The sequence below is a fragment of the Gadus macrocephalus genome, chromosome 20, assembly GCF_031168955.1.
Source record: "Gadus macrocephalus chromosome 20, ASM3116895v1".
Classification (NCBI taxonomy): Eukaryota; Metazoa; Chordata; class Actinopteri; order Gadiformes; family Gadidae; genus Gadus; species Gadus macrocephalus.
In genome coordinates this window covers 10,269,544-10,294,532 of record NC_082401.1, presented here as the reverse complement: position 1 = coordinate 10,294,532, position 24,989 = coordinate 10,269,544, and the positions used below count along the sequence as shown (strand labels likewise).

General features: G+C 47.7%; 1 protein-coding gene across 4 annotated transcripts; it reads right to left on the bottom strand.

Annotated features, from left to right (window-relative positions):
* Window positions 1-1,228: 1,228 nt before the first annotated feature.
* On the bottom strand, window positions 1,229-23,404 carry impg2a (interphotoreceptor matrix proteoglycan 2a). 4 transcript variants are annotated; one of them, XM_060039850.1, is made up of 21 exons: window positions 23,122-23,404; window positions 22,756-22,995; window positions 21,180-21,346; window positions 21,017-21,042; window positions 20,222-20,271; window positions 19,690-19,832; window positions 18,914-19,072; window positions 17,582-17,640; window positions 17,058-17,078; window positions 14,584-14,792; window positions 12,978-13,450; window positions 11,463-11,622; window positions 11,244-11,353; window positions 9,280-9,567; window positions 8,964-9,183; window positions 8,174-8,384; window positions 6,194-6,382; window positions 4,402-4,603; window positions 3,972-4,051; window positions 3,415-3,489; window positions 1,229-3,179 (listed from the first exon to the last, which is right to left on the bottom strand). In XM_060039850.1, the coding sequence occupies exons 1-20, from the start codon at window positions 23,204-23,206 to the stop codon at window positions 3,447-3,449; spliced, it is 3,135 nt and encodes a 1,044-aa protein (XP_059895833.1). In that variant the 5' UTR covers window positions 23,207-23,404; the 3' UTR covers window positions 1,229-3,179; window positions 3,415-3,446. The 4 variants fall into 4 exon arrangements, with proteins under 4 accessions (XP_059895833.1, XP_059895829.1, XP_059895831.1 ...); XM_060039846.1 differs by having other exon boundaries at window positions 10,437-11,353; window positions 23,122-23,401; XM_060039848.1 differs by having other exon boundaries at window positions 10,437-11,353; window positions 19,690-19,829; window positions 23,122-23,401.
* Window positions 23,405-24,989: the final 1,585 nt, after the last annotated feature.

Below are 24,989 nucleotides of genomic sequence, written 5' to 3'. Positions count from 1 at the left end.
TGGGGGTGCAATGCATGCTTATGCACCCCCGTAGAACCGGGCCTGTGCACAACCAGCCTGCTGACTCCTCTCTCACACTCCCAATCCCCCTGAAGTGGCAGTGGAGTCGCACACGGGGCATCCACCCGGCATGTGACAATGCGGTTGTAGTTCTGAACGGCTGCCCGCACTCGTCACCCGTAATAAGCGGCCCACTTAATGACATCAAACCGGAGCGCAGACCCACCAAGGTCGCTGGCTCGCCCTGACGTTCACTCAGCTACACTTGCTTTCTCTCTGACTTTGCATGGCTGAATTTGTCTTCCATGGAAAAAAGTATTTCATATTAAAAGAAAATCGCAGATGACATCATCCAAGGCCACCACCGCCAGCCTCTGACCTCATCAAAACACCACACCCCGAAAACAGTTTAAACTCACACAACAGCAACACGTGAGAGGGGAAACTCAACGTTTAATGTCTCAGAGTGGGCTCTAATTTTTTTGTGTCAATATTTATGTTATTCTTTCACGCACATTAAAACTGGTAGGAAACATATTTCACCTCAACCAGGATATTATTTGATTTAGTGTGTGTGTATGTGCCTGTGTGTGTTTCTGTGTGTGAGTGTGCGTGCCTGCGTGTGTCTTTGTGTGTCTGGGTACGTGTGTATGTGTTTATATGTGCACACGTCTGGAAGCAAAGACGCCAAGGGTCAAGGTGAGGAGAAAGTGTGTGCGTGGGTGAATACGGGTGTGTGGGTGAATACGTGTGTGTGTGTGTGTGTGTGTGTGTGTGTGTGTGTGTGTGTGTGTGTGTGTGTGTGTGTGTGTGTGTGTGTGTGTGTGTGTGTGTGTGTGTGTGGGGGGGGAGTGTATGTGTGTGTGTGTGTGTGTGTGTGTGTGTGTGTGTGTGTGTGTGTGTGTGTGTGTGTGTGTGTGTGTGTGTGTGTGTGTGTGTGTGTGTGTGTGTGTGTGTGTGTGTGTGTGTGTGTGTGTGTGTGTGTGTGGGGGGGGGAGTGTATGTGTGTATATGTTAGGACCTGCCGGGGCCACAAACTCGCCTTATCCATCCTTGTTAAGACTAATCTGCTTTGTGGATTAGTGTGCAGTCGATTAACACCTGGTGTAGTGGCTCAGTATAGGCCCACACATTCCCCCCACAGAGAGAAACCGACTAGTCCCTTCTGACTCAAGGTCCCACAACACCAGTCGCCTCTTATTTGCATTGTATAAAACATACACATGGATAACAATAGTATATTTATTCATATTGGTCAACGACACAGCTGTGTGTTGGTGAGAAACATATACATCATACACAATGGTAGAAAACAGAAAAAATACAATAATTTCCTTGGATGTGTAATCAGACGGAGACATCGACCTGTGATGCAATTGATAGAGATCCTGTTTTAAACCTTGTGTAGAGCAGTGGACCAGGGCTGCATGTGGAGGAGGAAGAACATGAAACAGTGTGTGGAACGCACATAAATAAAAACATCATAATAAAAACACATGCAGAGGCATGCAAGATTTGACAAAGAAAGAGAAAGAGCGAGAGAACAGAAAGAGAATGAGAAAAAGAAAGAGAATGAGAGCAAGAGAGAGAGAGAGAGAATGGGAGAGAGAGAGAGAGAGAGAGAATGAGAGAGAGAGAGAATGAGAGAGAGAGAGAATGAGAGAGAAGGAGAGAATGAGAGAGAGAGAGAATGAGAGAGAAGGAGAGAGAGAGAGAAGGAGAGAGAGAGAGAAGGAGAGAGAGAGAGAGAGAGAGAGAGAGAGAGAGAGAGAGAGAGAGAGAGAGAGAGAGAGAGAGAGAGAGAGAGAGAGAGAGAGAGAGAGAGAGAGAGAGAGAGAGAGAGAAAGAGAGAGCATTTGAGAGAGAGAGTGAGAGGAGTCTGTGTCTGTGGCCTATTGAATCTAAACGAGCAGAAATCTTGAGGCCCGCGATGTAAACAGAAAGTCTGTACGTGTCTGACGGTCACACCTGCATGCCAAACCAAACAGCCGTGTGCAGCGTAATCAGCCGCAGATGTGGTGGTCGGCCAGCAGGTAGGGGGCCAACCGCCACGAGCCCCCGGACGCGCAAGGAACACGTGGAAAACACTGTCTTCATTATTTTAGCTCGAAGAGCAGGACGGTTCTCCAAGCCAACCACTTATTTTATTTTTTTCCATGTTTCGTGAAACCAGTTTTGTTTTGGGAGAAGACAGGCTTGTGCTTCATCTATCCAAAAAGCACATGTTGTTTACCAAACTTGGGATTTTTTTCTTTTTCCCCTTCTTTCTCCTCATTTTCAATGTTTTCAGTCCCCATTACATATTGCATTTGAAAGCAGACCACTTGATCAAATCCCCAGACTCCTTTTCCCTAGAAGATTTTCCGTCCTAAATGTGTTTTGACTTATTTCTGGAGTCCTGGAGCTGGAGAGCTATCGAGCCTCCCTCAATGCTGGCCTCATTTTTTTCAGTTCCTTGTTCCTTCATGTCTGTCTCATCAAACTTAAAAAAAAATGAAAATAAAGATTCTAAAAGTTGATGTTGATGAAGGGATTACTCAAAGAAGGCAGAGGTATCACTGTCAACGTTGTACATGGGGTGGAATACTACTCCGTGGATCACCTAACTGAAAGTTTCCATCAGCGATGCGAGGCCTACACAGTAATCCTAGTGTGGCTCTGTTTGGCCACCTAAATGCAGAACAGTAAAGGAACCTGATGTTCCAGTGAACTCCACGATGAAGTTGACAGATAGAGTTTACTCACTAATGTAAACTGAAGCTTTACGTAAGCTAGAGGAACATTGCAATCAGTCTATATAAATAGCACCATTCACTAGAAACAATAGCAGCCTTCTTATTTTTGTCTTCCCTCCGAACTCAGTTGTCAGAGTGATACATTGAGGAACAACAATTTTGCCCCAATTATATTTGGTGAGATTTTATGCTTATTGAGGAACATTGGACACGTATGCAGCCAAAAATCAGCAAAACACTATTCATCTAAGATACTTATCCATAATTTACACTTTTCCATATTGGCTGTGTTATTGTCTTCTCCAAACTACCAAATGGTTAGCGTTTCGAGCTACGTAAAGGAGACAATCAGAATCTTCTCAGAGGGACGCAACTGTTAAGCGGGCATGCCTCCCCCAGACATCAAGGACGTTCCACCAAAGCTCAGCCAATCAAGAGAAGGCACTGAGGAAGGAGGTTGGAAGAAACGGTTAATGAGGCTAACGTGGATGGAGATGGCGATGATTCAATAGTCACAAGCCTCGGTTAATCTAAACAATTGTCAGTTTGAGGGGACAAGCACAAGCTACATCAGCAATTTCTAATTCCTACAACATTTTAAACAGTGATCTATCTTCAATCTAGCTAAACAGATAAAGAAATCTATTTGAGTAGCAATGAGCTTTCAGGGCTGACGTACCTTATTTTTCTAGGGGAAAGGTTTGGAGATATTCACGATTGTGCGGAGGAGCTTTCTCTACGGATGTCCACACTTCTGTAACACATCAGCCCACAGGGCGCTTTATACGTTTCCGAGTCCAGCTCCCTCTATCTAACACACACATGCTGTCTCACTCACAAAACCAAAATCTAATAACTTTAAACGACTCTATCTGTCTTGGCGGGTCACCGCATTCTCTCAATGGACCCATCAACCCACCGACCCGTCACACGCTACCAAATCCCTTCTGTCTTCATTACAGTGCAGACTGCCTGGCTCTAGTCCTCCCAATGTTTACCCTCTCACCAGCTCAGCTCAGCCCTGCCAATCTCCTTTTCGTTCTCTGAATGGAGGTTTATTGGCACAGATTGTACTTGGTGTTACAAATAGTGGAAGACACTTTTCTCTTGTCACCCTGGTGTCACTCTGGTATCACCGGTGTAGCGTGTCTCAGGCCCATGAGGGTGGCTTGGCTTATGACTTGGATTGGGAGCCTTACCACTGAGGTGGAAGGAATGGAGTAAACATTTACTCACGCTTGGTGATGCCGGACGAAGTCTGCAAACTGCCGGTCCTTAGCGTACAGCTCAACTATGCGTATTCGGTCTTGGATTTCCTATAAATGCACAAAGACAGGACAATCTAAAACAAACTTCACCTTTCCAGTTGATGAACCATTTAAAATAGTTTCAATAGGCAGCAGTACAAAACATCTGGTATTGGATAACAGTTCTACTACTACTACGACTCACTACCAATACCAGCTCTAACGGGGCTAAATCAGATGTGCTACTAATTGTGGAAAAAAAGTCGGGGTCAATCAAATATCTCATGGGGGGGATTATAAACATACAGTGGACACATTCCTTCCAAGTATTGTCTCAGTACAGCCACAAACACACAGGCACACACAAACAGATGCTCACATGCACACAGGCACACTCAGAGATGCGCGCACACACACACCTCTTTGGTGAGTTCGCTGTTCTCGTAAATGTGTCGGATCTCCTCGCTGCTGAAGTCGGTGGAGGCCTCTGCGCTGGCGCTGCTGTAGACGGGCGCCTCGGGGTAGCGGCGGTAGTAGTGGCTGTAGCCCGTGGTGGCCTCGCTCTCGTACATTGGGTTGTACTTGGTCGCCCGCTCCAGAGACGGGTGGCTCTCCGCATGCCTGCCGGGCATCGGCGCAAACACAGAGAGCGCCGCCGTAAAGATGGAGACTGCATGACGATCATTGGTTTATACGCAACTGTTTTGAGGCTGTCGATTTGGTTGTAGGTTGTGCGCCCATGCATGGTACATTGAGGCCTGGAATTTGATTGGCCGCCTTAATAACTTTTTAATGGAGTAAAAGCTGTTAAACAGGGCCTTGCAGAAAACATGATATGAAGATGAACGAGCCACTGAGATAACTGAACAAAGACGAAACGATAAGCTTTTTATTACTTGACGTAAAATGGTGGTAGGTCTTTCTGCATCCAAGCGACTCTAACTACCCACAGGCCGTTATAGGAACTACATGTTAGTCTCTTCTGCCAGGGCTTCAAAAACAGGCAGTCATTGGCAACAGCACTCGTCAGTAGGCATGTTAAACTGTTAAGTGGCGTTGCTTACACAATGGATGCCAAACAAACAGAGTTTCAGTCTGGAGATGAAGAGAGGATGAAGAAGGAAGGATTTGTGTACCCGTTCAGGGATAGGCGGCCAGACACTTCTTCAGACTTCTCTCCAGAATCGTTAGAAGGTTTGGCTTGGAGTATTTGCTAACCTTGATTAACCCGGGATAATGCTCGTTGTTTATGCTCTCTGAGTCATTGCATCGGTGGCCATATTGTGTTGAGTCCGGAGGCTATATGGATAGAGATCAACGCACTGCTCTGATTGGTTAACTCTCTGGCTGTGGTTAATCCAGTTTCTCCCCGACGCCAATTATAAACTCATTCCAGATCCACAGATTAAAAGAGAGTTTCAATTGCCTAAAACATATTGCGGTTGTGTCGATATCTTCAGACGTCTCTCCATTTGCATTTGAACATGAGTACATTTGAGTTTCTCTATCGGGAGGTAAATATGACGGAAAGAAGGGGTTTGAAGATGAGCCCCATGGGGGTGCGCAGGGGGGGGGTTGGGGTGGCATAGCTCTGGTTTGGCTAACCCACAGATACAGTCACACAATGTCCCAGCGCCTTCTGCCCTCTCATTCCCCACTCAGTTAGTACGCAGGACCTCATGCCTGTAATCTAAGACCGGGACTGTGGGACAGGCAGCTGTGTTCCAGTGCTTTGGTGCGATGCTTCAGCAAGTAAAGCTCGCCTCATCCCAAATCTTGTCCGTGGCATCAGGGAACATCCTATTCTGCCACGGCTAACAAGAAAAATCTATCTGAAGACGAGATGTTTTTGTGTTTTAAGCAATTTTTCTTGTCCCTGATATAATTTCAAACACATATGTCTGCATTAGTGAACAGGGAAAAATTTGTGAAAAACATGTATTATCTAAATAAGTGAGGGGGACACATGACCTGAGATTGGCCATATTGGATTTGAAGAGAGTCGAAGGGCAGAATGGGCAGCTTGATCGACCAATGGCTGGCTGCAACCAAAAATCCAGATGCCAGCAGAATTGAGGGAGTTTAGCCAGTAAAAGAAACACATTGGGTCAGACTACATCCCAATAGATCCGATGTTTATGGAGAGGTCAGAGAGGGTTAGCTGTTAGATGTTAGATGTTAGCTGTTAGCGGTTAGCGATTAGCCTCTCACCGTATGGGGTCCTCGGACTCGTCCTTGTCGTACTGATCCCTCAGTGTCCTGGCCAGGAAGAAGATCACCCCGGAGGCCACCAGCAGGAAGCCCGCCACCGAGGCTATCGCTATGCCAACCACCAGGGGCTCCGATACGTACTCTTCACAATGCTCGCCGCGGTACCACCAGTTCTCCCCGACGCGACACCTGTATGTACAAAGTAAATAACAAACAAATACATCTCAATAATTAGCCTTAAAGATGCCGTTTGTTCTATTCATAATGTCTATCAAATGCAACTCACAAACAGCAACTGATTGTTTCACCAGCCATGCTCTGTCACTAATGTTCTGTTGTTGGGCTGCTCTATAATAGCTTCATAAAGGCAGCATGTTCCGTTACAAAAACAACTTAATTTTAATATGTGTCTAAAGTGTTTTAAAGCTAGGGTAGGCCATTCAGAGAAACAATCCAGAGTCAAGTCGATTTAAGTATCAAAACAAATCATACATCCCTTGGGTGTTTTGAAAGGCGCCTCTAAATTAAATGTATTATTATTATTATTATTATTATCCCTCCAAAGTCACACCCCCAAAACCCACGACTGTTTTGCTAACTTTAGAAATAGGTCTACCTAGCCTTATAGAAGACTTTGGTAATGTGCAAAAAGAGCACGGGCAGAATGCGTCCTTTTAGCCGGCTAGGTAGGTAGACAGGCAGGTAGGTCATCCATTCATGTCATTCTGTCCGGGTTTTTGATTTATTTCAACCCATTTTGACCAAAAGTGCTTCCAAAAGAAATTGCCTACCCTAGCTTTAAAGAATCTTCCAATATATAAACGATGGCATATGGTAGCGCTTTTATAAAAACATCTTTGATTACTTAGGATACCACTGGTCTGAGAATCTCTTGTGGGTATTTTTGAAAAGGGCAGAAATGCAACGTGCTGCCCTCAGAGCGTGTCACAGGCTTTGCCAACGTGGAGTAGGCAACAATTCACCAGCATCTGGATGTGCTGGTGTGTTTGTAAGGCAGGGTGTGAAACAGCGGCCCGGCGTTCATCTTGGCCCATGCTATTGTTTCCATGCCTGTTCATAATCATTTTATCTCGAAATCAAGCCTCAAACAACAACAGCCCAGGGAGACTGAAGGACATGCCCCCCCCAGCCTCCTTCTCTGGTGCCTTGACCCACGACACGTAAGCACCCATTTACACTTTGTAATGTGAATGAAAACAAAAGCCCTGTCAAACTTGCAAGATTCACACAAACAACCCTCTGTGATGCAAGGGCATTTTCAGCACTCAAAAACGATTCTTGAGTGATCCTTATTCCCCCAGCTTGAAATAAAACACGCTCAGCTCAACTGAAATTAACTTCAAAAATAGTGAAAAAAACGACAAAGATCAGTCTAATAGATAATAAGATAAAAAGGTTCCAGGAAATCATTTGCTGTGTATTTTCACCTTAGCTGCTTGGATGTGTTGACATAACAAAACCTCAAGGCATGGTTACATGGCAGATAAGGTGGTTGTTGACAATGTGTCCACCATGTTGAACGCTGACGACTTGCAGCTAAAATAAAAATATAGTTACTTAGAGCTGTACTGGAATTTTGGCTGTTTTTACCCCTTAATGAGAGTTCAAGATGGATGGAGTTGTCATACGACTCACCATAACTGTGAGATGGCTGAGATAAACACAGGAGAAAGGTTGTTTAACCTACTACAACAAACTACACTACAAACACACACACCTGCAAGCATGCACACACACACACACACCTGCAAGCACACACACACACACGCAAACACACACACACACACACACACACACACACACACACACACACACACACACACACACACACACACACACACACACACACACACACACACACACACACACACACCAAGCACGAAAGCACACGCACACATACACACACATACACCAAGCACGAAAGCACACGCACCCACACACACACCCACACACACACACCTGCAGATTGCCCCTTTGCCAGGGATGATGTCACATTTGCCGTCGTTGAGGCAGAAGTCCGCCCTGAGCTCACAGATGCTCTGGCAGGGCAGCAGGTCCACACTGAAGTAGCCAGCCGTGCACACACACTCTGCTTCGCCCGTCCACCTGTTCACCTTACACTCTGCATACTCATTACACGCCTGGAACTTACAGGGGTCCGCCTGGTCGCCTGGGGGGAGGGAGGAGGGAGGAGGGTCCCTGTGTTAGTTCACTTGGATTGGGAGAGCTTATGCGAGGGAGCAGGGCGTATGGAAGTGCATCGGCATGTTTATTGTTCTCGACCTCACTTGTTAGTTACGTTTGGGTGAAAGCGTCTGCTACGTGACGAACAGGAAGTGTTAGCATGTAAATCAGAAATGTTTGGGGCTGTTTATCCAAGACTGTCAACGAGAGTATGAGTATGAATAATTCACGCAGGCAATGGTCTACTGCCATCCAAATCTGATCTGCTACCACATCATTCAGGAAGGTGGAAATATCTTGTGAGTGGAGTCATACGGAGCAAGGAATACGACACAATCGTACGCTGTATTCAATCAAACTGATGACAGCGTAAATGTAATGTTATTTCGGCATGAAAATGTCTGTAGATTCAACACACTTAGATTCAAATCAAGCTAATCAAAGCAGTGAGCTCATATACCGGACAATTTAAACATGGAAAACAGGAAATCTTGACTTTTGGAACATTTTAAACTGCCGCAGCATTGCCAATGCTCATCATGGTTTGCTCAGAACACGCACTTACCCGATTCGACATCCAGCGAGTACTTGTCGATGGCCAGGTTCATGGTCTGGTAGGCCGTGTTGCAGAAGTCCTCCAGGATCAGGTACACCGCCGTGGTGACAGTTTGGGGCACTGGCTTGCCAAACTTCATCCTGCTGTTCACCACAATGCTCCCATTGCGGAAATTCAAGATCTCCAAGTTCTGGAAGTTACTCAGGTTGGACTGCAGGTAGGGGACCAGCTGTGGAAGGAGATGGAATGAAACGAAAAAGCTCAAAGTGATGACTTCTTAAGGTAAAACACAGGAAAATGTATACAGAGCAGACGGGTGGTTTACCAGCTCCAGGAAGCGTTGCTCCAAGGCCTTGTACTCTGCAGAGCTCTTGTTGAAGAGATCTTCTGAGAAGATCATGTTGGTCACCCTCAGACTGAAGAACACCATCAGCGCCCGCTGGGGCATCACAGGCATGGCGATGCTCACCTGGTCGGTGCCTAGTGGCGCGCCGGCCGGGAACCCACTGCTGTCCTCCTCTGTTTGATTGGTCGCCCCGTAACCATAGTGAATAACGTCATAGCCAGGGTCCCCCTCCGTAGGGTCAGCCAGGTCCACCACGGTGGTCTGCACCTGGGGCCACAGTGACGGTGATGATTGGTTGAAACAATATGGAATGTTATGTTGGAGTGCCACAATGTTCTCTACTCAATTCTAAAATGACCATGCCCTGTCATCAGAGACTAAGTCTAAATACTGGCTTCTCCGACCACATTGCTAAAGCCAGTCTGCTCTACCTTAAATTTTCCGTTCCGGCTCGCAACATTTGTTATTATTTTGGCATGTGTTATGATTCACTATTTTCAGAATACCCCGTGTTGCCAGGTATGAAACAAATTGGCATACAAGCACAGCATGCTGCAGCCAAGGAAGCAAGCAAACAAACGGGCTCAACTGAGATTGTACTACATTCTCCCTAACCTAAAAAAAGCCTTGCCCTCTTTCGAAATAGCTCCAAGACCAAAGACGTTCTAAAACATGGGTAAATATTGGAGTTGCATTTCAAAGATGGAGAAAGCTTAGTGCCAAGAAGGATTGCGAGAAAGATGATAATTTGCAAACATAAATAAATTGCAAACGTAAACATTAGCTGATCAATTTAGAGTGTAGGACTCGTCGTCGCATGGCCAATATACACCAATTAGGCTCACTCAAAATATAATGAGCTTGGCTTATTTTGCTCTCGGTTACGTTCATTGTTCTAAACCTGGCAACCCATGTGAGCTTCGAGTCTGGGGAAGAGAGGACGGGCGGAGACAACTCTCTCCAATTTTCTGTATTTAGTCTGCAGTGGCCATTTTAAACACTGGTCAATGTAACGTATTGTTCCTTTAAGTCTTATGCATATGTGACAATCTATTCTTGAGTTAACGGTTCAGCTGCTAAGCTACCTAAGCTGGAGTAAACACAAGCATGTTTCATCAACAACAGTGTCATCTTACACCCATGGTGGTGACGGACACTCCCGTGTCAGACCGCTCGTCTACGGCCGCTACGATGTCAGAGATGCGAGTGAAAGGAGACTCTCTCTCAGGTGTCAGGGCGGTCGGGGGGCCAGGGTGGAGAGGATTGACGACTGGCCGCTCTGGCTCCTTCTGGTTGACCAATAAGAGCTCATCCTCTGTGAGGTCACCTGACACGAAGATACCGAGGCCATCCGATGCCCTTTCTTCCACCACCGGGTCTTCGGAGAAGACCTCCACCGACTCTTCTTCGTTCTCCTGCTCTATAACATCTCCGGTTTCCTCCCCTGTCACCACAACATCCTCCCCCTCCTCTTCTACCTCCCCGTTTGCAGGCTCCTCAGGAGGGGCTGGGTTGACGTTGATGGCCGGGAGATCCTCCGGTTGTTGTGGAAGATCCTCTTCTTCCTCTGTCATCGCCGGTGTAGCCACCACCACTGAGACAACATGATCTTCCTCTTGGGTGGTCTCCGTCACCACGGTGGTGATTTCAATCTCCTGTGGAACGTCCTCCACATTGATGGCTTCCTCTTTGTCCTCCCCTTCAGATCCAGCAATGGACTCTTGTCCTGCCCCTTCCTGGACCTCGGTCAGGATTTCTTGCTCTACAAGAATGTTTTCAGAGATTGCGTTCTCCTCTTGGCTACCGATCGGCCCGTCATCTGTTGTCTCAGAGGAGTCCTCCACCGCCTCTGTAGTTGTAAATGTTTCCGATGAAGATGGAGGATCGTCAGGTTCCAGGCCCGAGGCTTCGCTTTCCACTGGCGGCTCGGGATGAGCGATCACCTCTGCTCGCTCTGGGGACGCCACCTCAGCAGGGAGCGTCCCTGGCGGTGGGCTCTCTGGAGTGGTCATCAGCGAAAGGTCTCCAGGTATCAGGCCTTCCTCCTCTATACCTGGAGGACGTCAAGACAAGCAAGGTAAAGCCATTGTTGTACTCACGTGATTGCATGGTATTGTAATATTTAGAGAGAGCGAGAAGAGAGAAAAAAAAGTACAACATACTATCATCGATGGGAGAGATGGCATTTCCAGGATCGGGAGACTCTTTTTGACTCTCCTCCAGAATCACGGCATCCATCTCGGGGACTTCCTCGAGGAAGTCTGTCTTGTTCTCTGCAGAATCCTCCACCAGGATGGGGACATCTGCTGTCCCTGCATCAACCTGTACCATTCACAAACAAATGTTAAGTAGTCCACGGATCCCAGGATCAATCGGCCTATTCATGCCCGTTCCCACAACCCACCCAAAGGCCAAGGCATAACAGAAGCTGTTGAACTGTAGACGTCCAATTCTCAACCAGGCTTCACAGAGTAGCCTTAATTCATTCTGTGGCCACAGTAGCGGGGTTGCTCAGACTCGGTAATCAATTACTGGAAAGCAGTTTGCCAAGCTTTCCCAGTTCTTGTAATGAGTCCAATTAATCAAACACAAAGCAGGGTAGTAAAGCGACCCAGCAGGCACTGTAGAGTCGACAGAGCCCTGATTAGCATCAAAGGGCATACTCAGCCCTTGCAGAAAGAACAAATAACGATGGGGAATGATCCGGTCGGATTGAGAGCTCTGGTGTCGGCAGAGAAAAATGTACACACATACACATGCATAATCTGTCCTCTCTATGGGGCCTGGAAAGTGGCAAGGAGTCAAGCTCTAAACAAACCTCCAATTATTCCATTGAGTGTGTAAAACAAGTATTATGCAACGTAGAACCAAATCCTCTGTTGGACTATAGTAGACATCGCCACACCACTGGGCTTCAAGAGCAACTACGGGCATAAATCATAACTCATATTTTGTTTGAGGGATAACAGATTGGACAGTGAAGGCAAAGTTTTCCCAAAACTATAACATGTGTGGGCAGTTTACATGTAATATGAGCTGAAATCCCACGTAACAGTTGTTTTTACCGTACAATAATCACCCAAAACCTCATGGAGGCAAGCAACATATATCTTCGCTGGGCATATAGATAAATGTTATGACTGATGTTGATGTGTGTTTAATTTGTACTTTAATCTTGATATACACTGCATAGCTGCCAGTCAGTCCTTGCCACTTCAATGCCCGTCATATGTATATATGTATGTATAGTCAAGCTAGGCTGCTCTATAGTGAGGCAATCCAAGTCCCTAGTTACTCCTCCATATAGCTGGCATAATAAGGACAGCAGTGTACTTAACAGAGAGAGTCAAACAAAAGCCAATCTCTGTGGATATTTCTCTCTCATTCTCTAAATGTTATTGACTAACATCAGATTTTGGCGACCGCAGATGAAGGGTCAAGACAGGTCGATGAAATATAAGTATAGCCCTCAATCACAGCCACAGTCTCACATGGTTTCACATGCAGCATTGGATGACAACCCTTAACCCTAGTCCTCCAAAGATAAAGAAAAAACTCCCTTAACTGTCAAGGAAGGAACCTTAAGAGGGAACGCAGACAGAGGGAGCCCTCCTTTAGATTGGTGTTTAAATAGTGCAGAGGAATACATTGTTTTCACAGAGATAACCTTGACTTACTAGATGTTCATCAAAGGACTCAGACTCGGGGGTCTCAGGGGCCTCTGGAGGGTTAGGGGTATCTGTGGGGTCGGGAGACTGTGGAGGTCTAGGGGTTTGTGGGGGGTGAGGGGTTTGTGGAGGGTCTGGGGTCTGTGGGGGTCTAGGGGTTTGTGGGGGGTGAGGGGTTTGTGGAGGGTCTGGGGTCTGTGGGGGTCTAGGGGTTTGTGGGGGGTGAGGGGTTTGTGGAGGGTCTGGGGTCTGTGGAGGTCTAGGGGTTTGTGGGGGGTGAGGGGTTTGTGGAGGGTCTGGGGTCTGTGGGGGTCTAGGGGTTTGTGGGGGGTGAGGGGTCTCTGGTGGGTCTGTGGTTTCTGGGGGGTTTGGGGTAATAGGAGAGTGTGGGGTCTCTGGGGGTTCTGGGGGGTTTGGGGTCTCTGGCGGTTCTGTGGTCTCTGGGTGGTCTGGGGTCGGTGGGGGGTCCGGAGATCCAGGCTCTGCGGAAACAACAACAATTCAAATCCTAACGTTAGCAGAAAAGGAGTGAGCACAGAGCAGCATTGTAAACACTTGAATATGCCCTGAATGCGTCTCTGGCTCCTCAAGCAGGGTCCCATTCCAGCTGTCTTATTGGTCCGCCGCCAGGACGCTCTACCTCTGTCGACCGTGCTGACAGTCGTCACGCTGACTGCACGTTTACCTCAGACGAACTCAGCCAATCAGCTCTCAGTGCTGGCCCCAACATCGGCCATCGTCACAGGCCAAAGCCATTACTGCATTACCATCAAAGCTGAGCGCCGTGGCCAAGACATGCCTGTGAGTCCCCCAGCGGAGGCATGCCAGCCGGCCATGTGAGCTTGTTTAGACCTCCCATCATTCAGGCCCATAACTAATGTATGTAGGCTTCAGATGGCATTCGTCTCCCGAGTGGCTTGCTAATCTGCTAAGCTAATGGCCCTATTTACTAGGAATCACAGCCAGTGGTGTACAAGTCGTACGGAGGGAGGGGAAGAAATGGTAGAGTCATTATGATTGGTGGCTCCTCCTCCACTGGAAAAGGTCCCTGAAAAGTGTGAGGGAGCAAACCTACTCTCTGTCTGGCTAATTGGAGATAGTGATGTGTGCGTGTGTGCGCGTGTCTCTGTGTTTGTGCGCGTGTGTGTGAGAGACACACAGAGGAATTTGATATCATCGGCAAAAGGAGGGCACAATTTGATGCATGAGAGAAAGTGACAAGAAAGAAAGCAAGAGTTACTCAAATCACTCAAGGTTAGAAGTTAAGTAGAAACCTTGAGTAGATGAGATTTCCTCCTCCGATAAAAAAGAAGCATGTTGGCTGAAACCGGGACAAACCATTTCATGATGCGAGCCTCAGTGCCTCGCTCTGAATAAAAATGCAGCTCCTATTACTGATATTTGCGTGATTTCTCCTTTCAAATGTTTCCTACATCCTACAACCTGGGTCCTCTTTGACACAGAGTGGAGAGGAATAAAAAACAGATGACTCTTTCAAGGCATCAGGAAAGTTTTCGCCAAGCGATCCAGTATGTTGTCATCAAAGCCAACGCCAGATCCCCCCCCTCTCCCTGCCTTCCGATTGGACGTTATTAGCGCCCGGCGGGTCGCTCACCACTCTCGGCGTCTGTCTTGTGTAGCGCTTCGCCTCCGTGGATCCGGACCTTGCCGACGGTGAAGACCAGCGTGGGCCTCTCCTCCACCAGGTGATGGGAGTTCTCCACCCGGTTGGACTGCAGGGTCAGGTAGTCCAGCTGCTCGGGGCTTACGCCCGCCCCACTCACCAGCACCGTCACCGAGTAGTCCACCACCAGCGCCTCCTCCCTGCACCGACGCACACACGCACACACGCACATGACACGCACGCATGACAGTACGCACGCAGAGCATTGCGAGCACACACAAGGGCACACTCACACACACACACACACACACACACGTATGCACGCAACCTCACACACACACAAGCACACACACACACACACACACACACACACACACACACACACACACACACACACACTTAAAATGGACTAAATACAATAACTATCCGATCAAAGACTTTCCAATCCATTAGTTTCCAATTAAGGGGATATATTTGATTCAGGCGTCTTCGTCTGTTCATACAGGGAAAGCTGGCTGAGCGTGAAGAGGTGTTTTTCCGCATCACGTTCACTGTGGGAAAAAAACCAATTGCTCCATGCCCGATGCCCACGACCACAACTACTACAGCAGGGTTCTGCCACCACTCCTTGGCCGGTGCGGAGTGTAATTTGTGTGGCTAGCTTGGCTCTCAGAAGGTGCTCAAGGGCATCTCGGTAATAGTGGCTAACAGAAGGTGGCCGCGCCTTTGTTTTATTCTCTGAAGTAGTGCTTGAGTACACTGCCGTACAGTCGGGTCAATAGTTTGCTTACATTGGTGGTTCACTCCTTGATTATCAATCAATTCCGAAATCGATTCATTGAAAATAGGGGTTCCTTCCTGGAAACTAGAAAGCTAGCGGTGGACTTCTTAGTGGATTACTGTGATTTAAACCTGCACGGAATGTTTAAACTGCAGCAATCGCTTAAGTGTCCAATGAATAAAAGCCATCCACGCATTGCTCAATGTGTGTGTTTCTTCCCCCCCCCCCCCCCCCCCCTCTCCCTCAACCCATTTGGTCTGGGGGAGGCAAGCAGGCGAAAGAAAACCTAATCCTGAACAAAAAAAAAGAGGCATTGGCTGACAAAGTGAAAAGTGACAAAAAGCAGGTTTCAGGTCTCTAACCTGTGAGAAGAGTTGTAGCGCCCCCTCAGAGATGACTAATAGCTCCACTGACTTACTGCTGGCTGGGGAGCCGCGCGCCGCCATAGTCCAAAAACATTCCAGTCCGCAATGTGATCAATATCATAATAATAAACATAGCAGCACCAAGCGTTGGAAAAAGCCATTTATCAGCCATCATTTGACTACTGGGAGCCGTCCGCTCTGACCTAGTTTGCGGGGATCTGGCTGGGAAGGGCTTGTGCATGTGGGGCTCTTATAAACGCTGCCATTTAAAAGAAACAAAACGTATTTTGCTGCCTTTATAGCGAGTCACACAAAAGCACGCACACACACACACACCTCCAATCCCTACTGTGCCCATGGATCCTCACTTCACTACTATCACACTCGCTACCTGAAACCCTAATCATGTGCAGATGTTTCAGTCTCAACTGTCAGGTCTGGACGTGCCACGTGTCAAATGTGACCGATGACAAACTGAGGGGAAGTATTAATTTTCATCCCCAGTGAGATTTGCTGCTGGTCGGCCAACATGGATGACAACGATGCTGTAGCCTTGATGTGCCTCGCTACTGACACACACACGCACATATACACACACACAGACGCACCTATGTCAGTGTCAGTCTTCCTCTTTTTCCTTTAGCCTAACCTACTTATTTCTCTCTCTCTCTCTCTCTCTCTCTCTCTCTCTCTCTCTCTCTCTCTCTCTCTCTCTCTCTCTCTCTCTCTCTCTCTCTCTCTCTCTCTCTCTCTCTCTCTCTCTCTCTCTCTCTCTCTCTCTCTCTCTCTCTCTCTCTCTCTCTCTCTCTCTCCCTCCCTCCCTCCCTCCCTCCCTCCCTCCCTCCCTCCCTCCCTGGGAGGATGATTGGTGTGGTCGTAAAGCTCTAATAATCGTCTCTGGACTGGAGCAGCTGACCACCCTGACCCCACCTTGATCCAACTTAGCAGGTGAGGCGCCGCGGCACCGCTAACACCGTTAGCACAGGAAGCTGCCGACCGCCGTGCACACAGGTAGACACAGCACAGAGAGCATGGTAACACACACACACACACTCACACACAAATATGTGTGCACATACACACACACACACACAGACATATAGGTTACACACATTCACACATGCATGCACACACAAACACACACACACACTAACACAAATGCATGCACACACACACACACTCTCTAGCTCCTCTGATTTACAGAGAGACACACACTTACACACACACACAACACACTCACACACACATACAAACACACACACATAAAAACACACACACAGACACACACACAGGCTAAGGTTTGTGGTTTGAGCACTTACCCTTGAAGATCAATTTGAGGCCTGCAAGACAAAAACAATCTGACAAATTAGTTTAGTCTTGAAAACAACATAGCACGTTCAATGAACAAGGGTTCAGAGTGTTCCTGCTCCATTTTAACGCGGCTATTTGGAACAAAATGTCCCCATAAAAGGTCAGATATTGCCTCACAAAAAACAGACAAAAATGACCTTTTTCAAAATCTGCAACGGAAACAACAAACCAATATTCTCACTGGTAAGAATTTCCATGCTAAGCAGACTGCTATTACGGCTCACGGTAAGCAAATCTTTTTTTCGTAGGACGGTAGGGGTAAGTACCGCCTTTTGCGCCTCTGATTGGTTTGAAGGGCTCTCCTTTAGAGCTCTCCCTAATCATTAGGATAGCCCTTCTAAACAATCAGAGGTGAATCAGAGACGGAAAAAAGGCGATACTCACCCCTACCATCCTTAAAAAAAAAAATGATTTGCTCCCGGTGCTAGCGCTGCGTGGCGGCGGCACACGGCTCCGCCTCATTACCACTGACCTGAAGTTCAACACCGACACGCTGTGGAACCCCGGCAGCCGCTCCAGGGCGTCCTCCATCTGAAACCATAAAGCATCCCCCCGCATCATGCTCAGGGTCATGGCGCCGGTACTTTGTGTTGCGGTGCCTGCCTAGCTTAAACGGTGCCGAGGTGGGCCCCTGGTGTGTTTTGTGTACGACGGCCGGGGAGATTCAGGGAGATTCACCTCCGGAGGTCGGAGCAAGGAGCCAGTCGAGGGAGAGCCACATGAGGAGACCAGGAGTATGTTGAGCTGGAGACACACTGACCAAGTGTACTCATCACAGACCTTCTATCTGCTTCTACTTATTCATATTATGTGTGTGTGTGTGTGTGTGTGTGTGTGTGTGTGTGTGTGTGTGTGTGTGTGTGTGTGTGTGTGTGTGTGTGTGTGTGTGTGTGTGTGTGTGTGTGTGTGTGCGCGTTTGTGGTGGGGGGTGTGGTGGGGGGTGTGTGTGTGTGTGTGTGTGTGTGTGTGTGTGTGTGTGTGTGTGTGTGTGTGTGTGTGTGTGTTTGTGGTGGGGTGTGTGTGTGTGTGTGTGTGTGTGTGTGTGTGTGTGTGTGTGTGTGTGTCGTGGGTTGTTTGCATGCGGTGGGGTGTGTGTGTGTGTGTGTGTTGGGGAGTGTTTGTGTGTCTGTGTTCGCGTGTCGATATCGATCCTGGAAAATCTCTAAAATAATTAACTTCAGATCAGAGATTAGGCAGGATGTTTTAATTACGCTCCTTCCGACACAGATGTTAGTATGCAAAGCACGCACACACACACACACACACACACACACACACACACATCCCACACCACACACACACACACACAAGTATTTTCTCTTTTCATTGGAGCTTGACTGCATGCCTCCCCTTCCTATATTCATACGTCCACACGACTGCCAAATCCATGTTTAAAACCCATAAATACAGGGATCTCCCAATCACTAGAGATGTTTCTACAAAGCCCCCTACCTCTCTGTATGTACGTGTGTTTTTACATGGGAGGTTGGGAAGGGGGGGTGGTCTTCTTCTTGGACAGATCATAAAGCATGAGGGGGGGGGGGGGGAGTATTGTTACTACAGCAGCGATGCCAAATGTGTAGCATGTGGTCCAAGCTGCTTTTGAAGCCCCCTCCCGCCCAGTTTGACGCTAACTACCGTAGCCGTTGGGGAGCTGCCTGCGTTCAAACTAACAAAGCATCCATCACAGGCCCCAGAACAGGAGGCAGTGAACTGGGGGGGGGGGGGGGGGGCGAGAGAGAGAGAGAGAGAGAGAGAGAGAGAGATATATATATATATACAGAGTGAGAGAAGGAAAGCCAACCGTCTCCGTGAACTGGGTCTTAAGGGTCTGGTACTGGAGGCTGCCGGGGTCCGCCAGGTCCTCGCTGTAGCTATGACCAATCAGGGAGATGCTCAGCTCCACCACCTGCTCCAGCACAGACGTCATCAAGGGCGGCGCCAGAGTGATGTCATTGTTCAGCTGCATTGTGGGAAGGAAAACATACATTCCATAGGAGACAACAGATACATTGTAAGGTTTGTAATGATAAAGATTATGGTTGTGTGTGTGCGTGTTTGTGTTTCTTTTAATTTGTGTTGTTTTTTATTTCACTTGTTTGCTAGATTAATTTAGTTTTTCCTTTTGGAAAATGCTTAGTTGCAGTATAGTTTTTATTGGTTTCAGTTTTTTTGCAATTATTGTTTATTTTTCAGGGGCGAGAATATAAAAGGTCAGAATAGGTATAGTGTAATAAAAACTGAACCAGAATGTGGGCTGGAACTGGCATTGCAAAATGAATTGGCAAATAGATGTATCCACCCGCAACACTGTGCTTTTGTATGAAGAACTGACACAGATCCAGAAAACGACAAAGATATTTCCGCTATAGTTTTTGTATATTTTGGTTGTTTGTTTTGTGAAGACACATTACAGCTTCAGTTAGTGATTGTTTCAAACACCTAGTTCTGTTATTTGTTCTTTTTCAGTAATGGTAATAAACTTGTGTAAAGCTCTGTCTGCCTGTCTGTCGTTCTTGTGTGTGCGTGTGCGTGTGCGTGTGTGTGTGTGTTCCTTTTTATCTCTTCTATTAAACTCACCGGGCTGGCATCTGTGAATACAGCCTCCTCCTCCACCACCTCCACCACCTCCACCTCCTCCTCCACCAACCCCCCCCCGGTGGCTGCTGGGACAGCGGCCGCCAGCTCTCTGTCTTCGGGACCCTCAGTTCCAGCTGGGCCTGCTGTCGGGTGGGAGAGTGGGGGGGATGAGGAGGGGGAGCGGGGGGGAGGGCGGGGGGGGGGGGGGGGGAGGAGGGGGAGCAGGGGGGGGGAGGTTGTGATTGTTGCTTAACTGCCAATGAAAGTGAGCGGAAAACCTCTGGCAAGTGCCGTAGGGCCTTAAGGTCGTTAATATGGATTACATGCTTTCCGAACGTGACTTCCCTCCAAAATTCTACCTGGTCATTGGCCAGGGGCCAAGCTGGCTCGCTATACAAACAAACACACACAGACACACAAACACGCACACAGAAACACACACAACAATACATTTAGGGGGGGGGGGGGGGGATGTAAATCAAAACACAAAGCCAGATGTTTTAGCTAGCTAGCTTAGTTAGCATTAGCGGACCTTGAGCGGTGACCCGCGCCTCCTCTCCCCAGGTCTGGGGCGTGGGTGAGCTGTGGAACAGGAACACAACAGTCAGTCATTCACCGCAGTAGAACCTCTCCTTGTGTTTCCATGACTCAATACGTGATGGATGTGTGAAGTAAAATGAAGAGGGGGAGAAAAAAAAAAAAACAGCATTCAAAGAGCAACTCGGGGAAAGTTTCACAGGTTTTGCACGGTATAAGTAGATAATAATGAGGATGGTGGGTGGAGGTTCTCACAGAGAAGGCGGAAGGAAAGCACGGATGTGTCATATGACTTAAAGATGGGCAGCAGAGATGGGGGTGATTCAAAGAGGGGATTAGCAGGGTCGAGGGGGGACGGGGTGGGGGACGAACTCGTGGCTGTATGAGCAGGTAAGGTTGAAGTCTAAGAGAATGACAACCTAACCTGCACATAAGCTGCCAGGTTTTGTCGGGCTCACTTGGGACAGTGTAGAGAGGTTGAGGGGGATGGCAATTGAGAGAGAGGGGGAGAGGGAGAGAGGGAGAGAGGAGAGAGAGAGAGAGAGAGAGAGAGAGAGAGAGAGAGAGAGAGAGAGAGAGAGAGAGAGAGAGAGAGAGGGAGAGCGGGAGAGAGAGAGAGCGGGAGAGAGAGAGAGAGAGAGAGAGAGAGAGAGAGAGAGAGAGAGAGAGAGAGAGAGAGAGGGCATCCAATGGGAATTGTGACACACAATGTCACAACAGTAGTTTATGTTAAAAGGTCATGAGAGTGACCAGTTACAATTAAAGAAATAAAGGAATGCATTGTTTGTACCTTTTCAAGCCCGGCGATGAAATCCGCTGTTAAAAATTGTAAAGAACAGTTGGCACTATGAGTATGGAACATGATGGACTATCTAGCACTTTCAGTGCTGTCAGGTTCATTTGTTGTTTTTCTCAATAAAACACACATGAGGAGAAAAACAACAAACACTCACACTCTTAACCAAAGCCTGGTGCTCTCTTGATTGGCTGAAATATCGGCCAATATCCTGCGCCGAAACAGCTGCATCCTGGCATTGGCTCATCCAACTTTGATACTCTTCCTGCTCGGGAAGACGGCCCCAGAAGATCTTGAAAGCCTCCCATACAGTCTCCTGGCAGACTGGTGAAAGCACCGGACCAGGAAGAAGAACACCACACGGTCGATTGGGAACAAATCTGCAGTATTTCACTTTCAGGAATTTGGCGCAACGGTATTGGGTTTCTGGGGATCTGCATCAAAACAGCATAAATTCAGTTTGTTATGGTTACATCGTCGGACCCCAATCTTGTTTGCTTCAGAGAAACTTCCATGGTTCATGGCCAGATCAATAATGATGCAATTATGATAAGATTAAGATCAATGCTTAATAAAAAATCTTTGTTTTATCAGTTTTGTCTGTCTTTTGTCTACGAAAAAGGAAATCAGTTGAAGTTGAGCCTCAAAACAAGCTCCCCCAACCATGCATACTCCAGGACATAACTGTCATGTTTACACATACATCTGCTGTCCTCTCGTTTGCTTTACTGCTGTTAATGCTGTGTCCGTGAGGCTCCACTATCTGTGTCATGATCTCAGCCAAAAGAGCCGTCTCCATGTCAGCTTGTGGACTTCCACTCAGGATCAGGTGAGGACTGTTTAACGGTGTCTGTCCTGCTGATTATCTCAGTAGCTCACTGACAGCAACTCAACCCCTGTTCACTGACACACATACACACATGCACACACTCGCACATGTACGCACGCACACACACACACACACTTGCACATCCACCACGCTTCTCCTTCCAGACAGGTGGAACCCATGCAGAAGACTCGACCAATCAGAGACCAATGATCACTGAATCAAAGATCAACCAACATTCTGGATATCTCTCCATCTTCCCTCCTCTTTTGTTCTCTGCTCACCGCCAAGTCTATAAAATACCCATCTCACATACTGCTCTCCTTTTAAGTTCAGTGGTCCCATGCGGTTCAACTTGGCCGTGGTTCTTAGAGACATCGCCTGGCTTATATGGGGCTTAACTCGCTGGAGTCCTTCCAGCTGTTAAACTGACCTGATAGACTCAAACTAACACAGAGCACGTTAGCTCGCTGGAGAATTCCAGGAGGCCTTACTGGCCTCACTGGTGACAAACCTGTACCAGCACAGGACTAACATCAGCTTAGAGTGGCCCGATGCACAGGAACATCAAGTCAAGGCCGTAGTTCATTATGAGAAGTTAGAGGATAAGGGGTTTCATTATGCTCATTCAACAACAACAACAACAACAAAAAAAAAGAAGAATTTAGAAAAATCTAGTCTTTCACATTTGGGCGGCTGTAAACAGACGGCGATTTAGTAATAACCAATGAGGTCGATATGAATAAAATCAATCAACGATACCTCATGCGTGTCCTTTCTCTGCACTGCATAACCTGCTCCCCATACCTGTACAGGTAACAGCGTACGGTTCTCCCCCCCCCCACCACCCCTCTGCCCGGTCTCTGTGCGCGGCCCGTCCCCCCGTCCGTTACCCAGCCTTCCTCACCTCTGAGGTGGAAGTACCCCAGGTGGTTGGCCACCACCTGCTCAGAGGTCTCCTGGGCACAAAGCTTGACCCCACTGGCCAGCAGGACGTCCCGCTTCCTCCTGGGCCCGGCCGGCCCCCGGCCCACGGGGCCCACCTTCGCCTCGGATATCCGGAGGACCCGAGGGTGCGTCTGGAGAGAGGTTCCCCCGCCGGGGCCCTCGTCAGGACGTCCCATGGAGGACCCTTCGAACGCTGCACCTGTGGTAGACGAGGTATAACAGTGACATGCAACACGAACATACAGCAAACTGACTGGTACCTGGAGCGCCAGTCAGACCCCCCTTTGTGTCTCCAGTGTGCCCCTAGGAGGGTAGGGTGCCATACCTGTCCTTGAGTCAAGAGCAATGACAGCAGTGAAAGTCAAGATGGCGGCACACAGGACATATTTCCACCGTGTGGTGTCCAACATTTTTTAAATCCTTTGGTCGGTGCTTAAAATCCACAAGCTGGGGGAAGTCACTCGGCCGAGAAGTCTGCACGCTCCCGCGGCAGGTTAGCATAGTTTAGAAGGCTCCAGACGAGGTGGCGTGGGTGGGGTGGAGGGAGCAACGACACATCCAGTGTCGTCTGTGGCGATAGTACGGTGGTCGCTCTCTAAAGAGGGGCGTGGCCTGTGGTGCTGAGAGGACCAGCTCCTGGGTCAGGTGGCTGAGCAGATGGCGTGTCGCTTTGCTCTTTAATCCGGTTTGTCTTAAGCTCTCTCAGGAGGACTCAGGTAGCCAAGAAGTTACAGGACTAAGGTGTAGGTAAACACATTGAGAAATAAGGTAATAACTACAATGGCCAGATTAAGAGATTTGTAAAAAAAAAAAAAGGAAAAGGGAAGAATTGTGTTTCACTTTTCCACTAGAATGTGTCAGGAAGTGGAGGCTGCAGGGGAACGCGTTTATGATTGTGGAGGCCATCCTCCTCTGAGTGGGTGTTACCGCAACCACAGGGGAATACAAACTGACTAGTGTGATAACAGACGAGAGGGTATCGACGTCATATTAAAGAGAAACAGTGTTCAGGAGATATGAGGGGGGTGTGGTTTGAAACCTGTTGAATGTTGATGGGAATGTATAGATGCCTCGAATGTTCCTGCAAAATGGCCAATAGACAACCAGTCTGCAAGTTTACATACTCATCTCACCAGAAGACATTCAACAATACTTTTCGTATGTAAATATACACTAAGACGCTTCACACAACAGATTATTGTGTGTGTGTGTGTGTGTGTGTGTGGTCGGGCGGCTTGAAGACAGTAAGCTGTGTCCGGGAAGGTGAAATCCTCCTCTCTGTGACCCTTGACCTTTCACTCTCCCTTAAGGATTGAGCTGGTTGTTTATTGGTCTGAACATTAACTTTTGACCCCTTCCTTTCCAAGGAGCTGTTTGTTGGTCCAGGTTTTTGATTCTACAGCTGTCTCTTTGATATTTTCATATTTAAAATTAGGGTGAATGAAGCAATAGTTCAAAGTTTTGATTCCTTCTAATCAAGTAGTGTATAATCCTAAATCTAACAATCAACTGCAATTCTGTGCTTTTGTTATTTATTGCTTTTTAAACAATTTTCGGAAACACTGTATAATAAGGTGCCATAATAAATAGCAAACTAGTCATTACCTAACCCTTGTTTAATATTTGTTAATTGTTAAAATAATATTTGTTAAAATATCTCACCCCTCATATCTCCTGAACACTGTTTCTCTTTAATATGACGTCGATACCTATTCGGCACAAGTTAATAGTTTTTTTTTTCCACTGACCACAGAGTGTCGCTGGTTAGGGTTAGGGCCATGTGTTAGGGTTAGGGCCGCGTGTTATGGTTAGGGTTAGGGTCGTGTGTTAGGGTTAGGGCCGTGCGTTATGGTTAGGGTTAGGGCCGCGTGTTATGGTTAGGGTTAGGGCCGCGTGTTATGGTTAGGGTTAGGGCCGCGTGTTATGGTTAGGGTTAGGGCCGTGTGTTATGGTTAGGGTTAGGGTCGTGTGTTAGGGTTAGGGCCGTGCGTTATGGTTAGGGTTAGGGCCGCGTGTTATGGTTAGGGTTAGGGTCGTGTGTTAGGGTTAGGGCCGTGCGTTATGGTTAGGGTTAGGGCCGTGTGTTATGGTTAGGGTTAGGGTCGTGTGTTAGGGTTAGGGCCGTGTGTTATGGTTAGGGTTAGGGTCGTGTGTTATGGTTAGGGTTAGGGTCGTGTGTTAGGGTCATGTGTA

Coding starts and splice junctions, on each gene's coding strand:
- impg2a (XM_060039846.1), bottom strand. CDS start 23,206: ATGTTGGACACCACACGGTGGAAATATGTCCTGTGTGCCGCCATCTTG. Junction 11,354..11,462: donor CATCTCTCCCATCGATGATA/GTATGTTGTACT, acceptor GACGTCCTCCAG/GTATAGAGGAGGAAGGCCTG. Junction 4,052..4,401: donor ACAGCGAACTCACCAAAGAG/GTGTGTGTGTGC, acceptor GTGCATTTATAG/GAAATCCAAGACCGAATACG.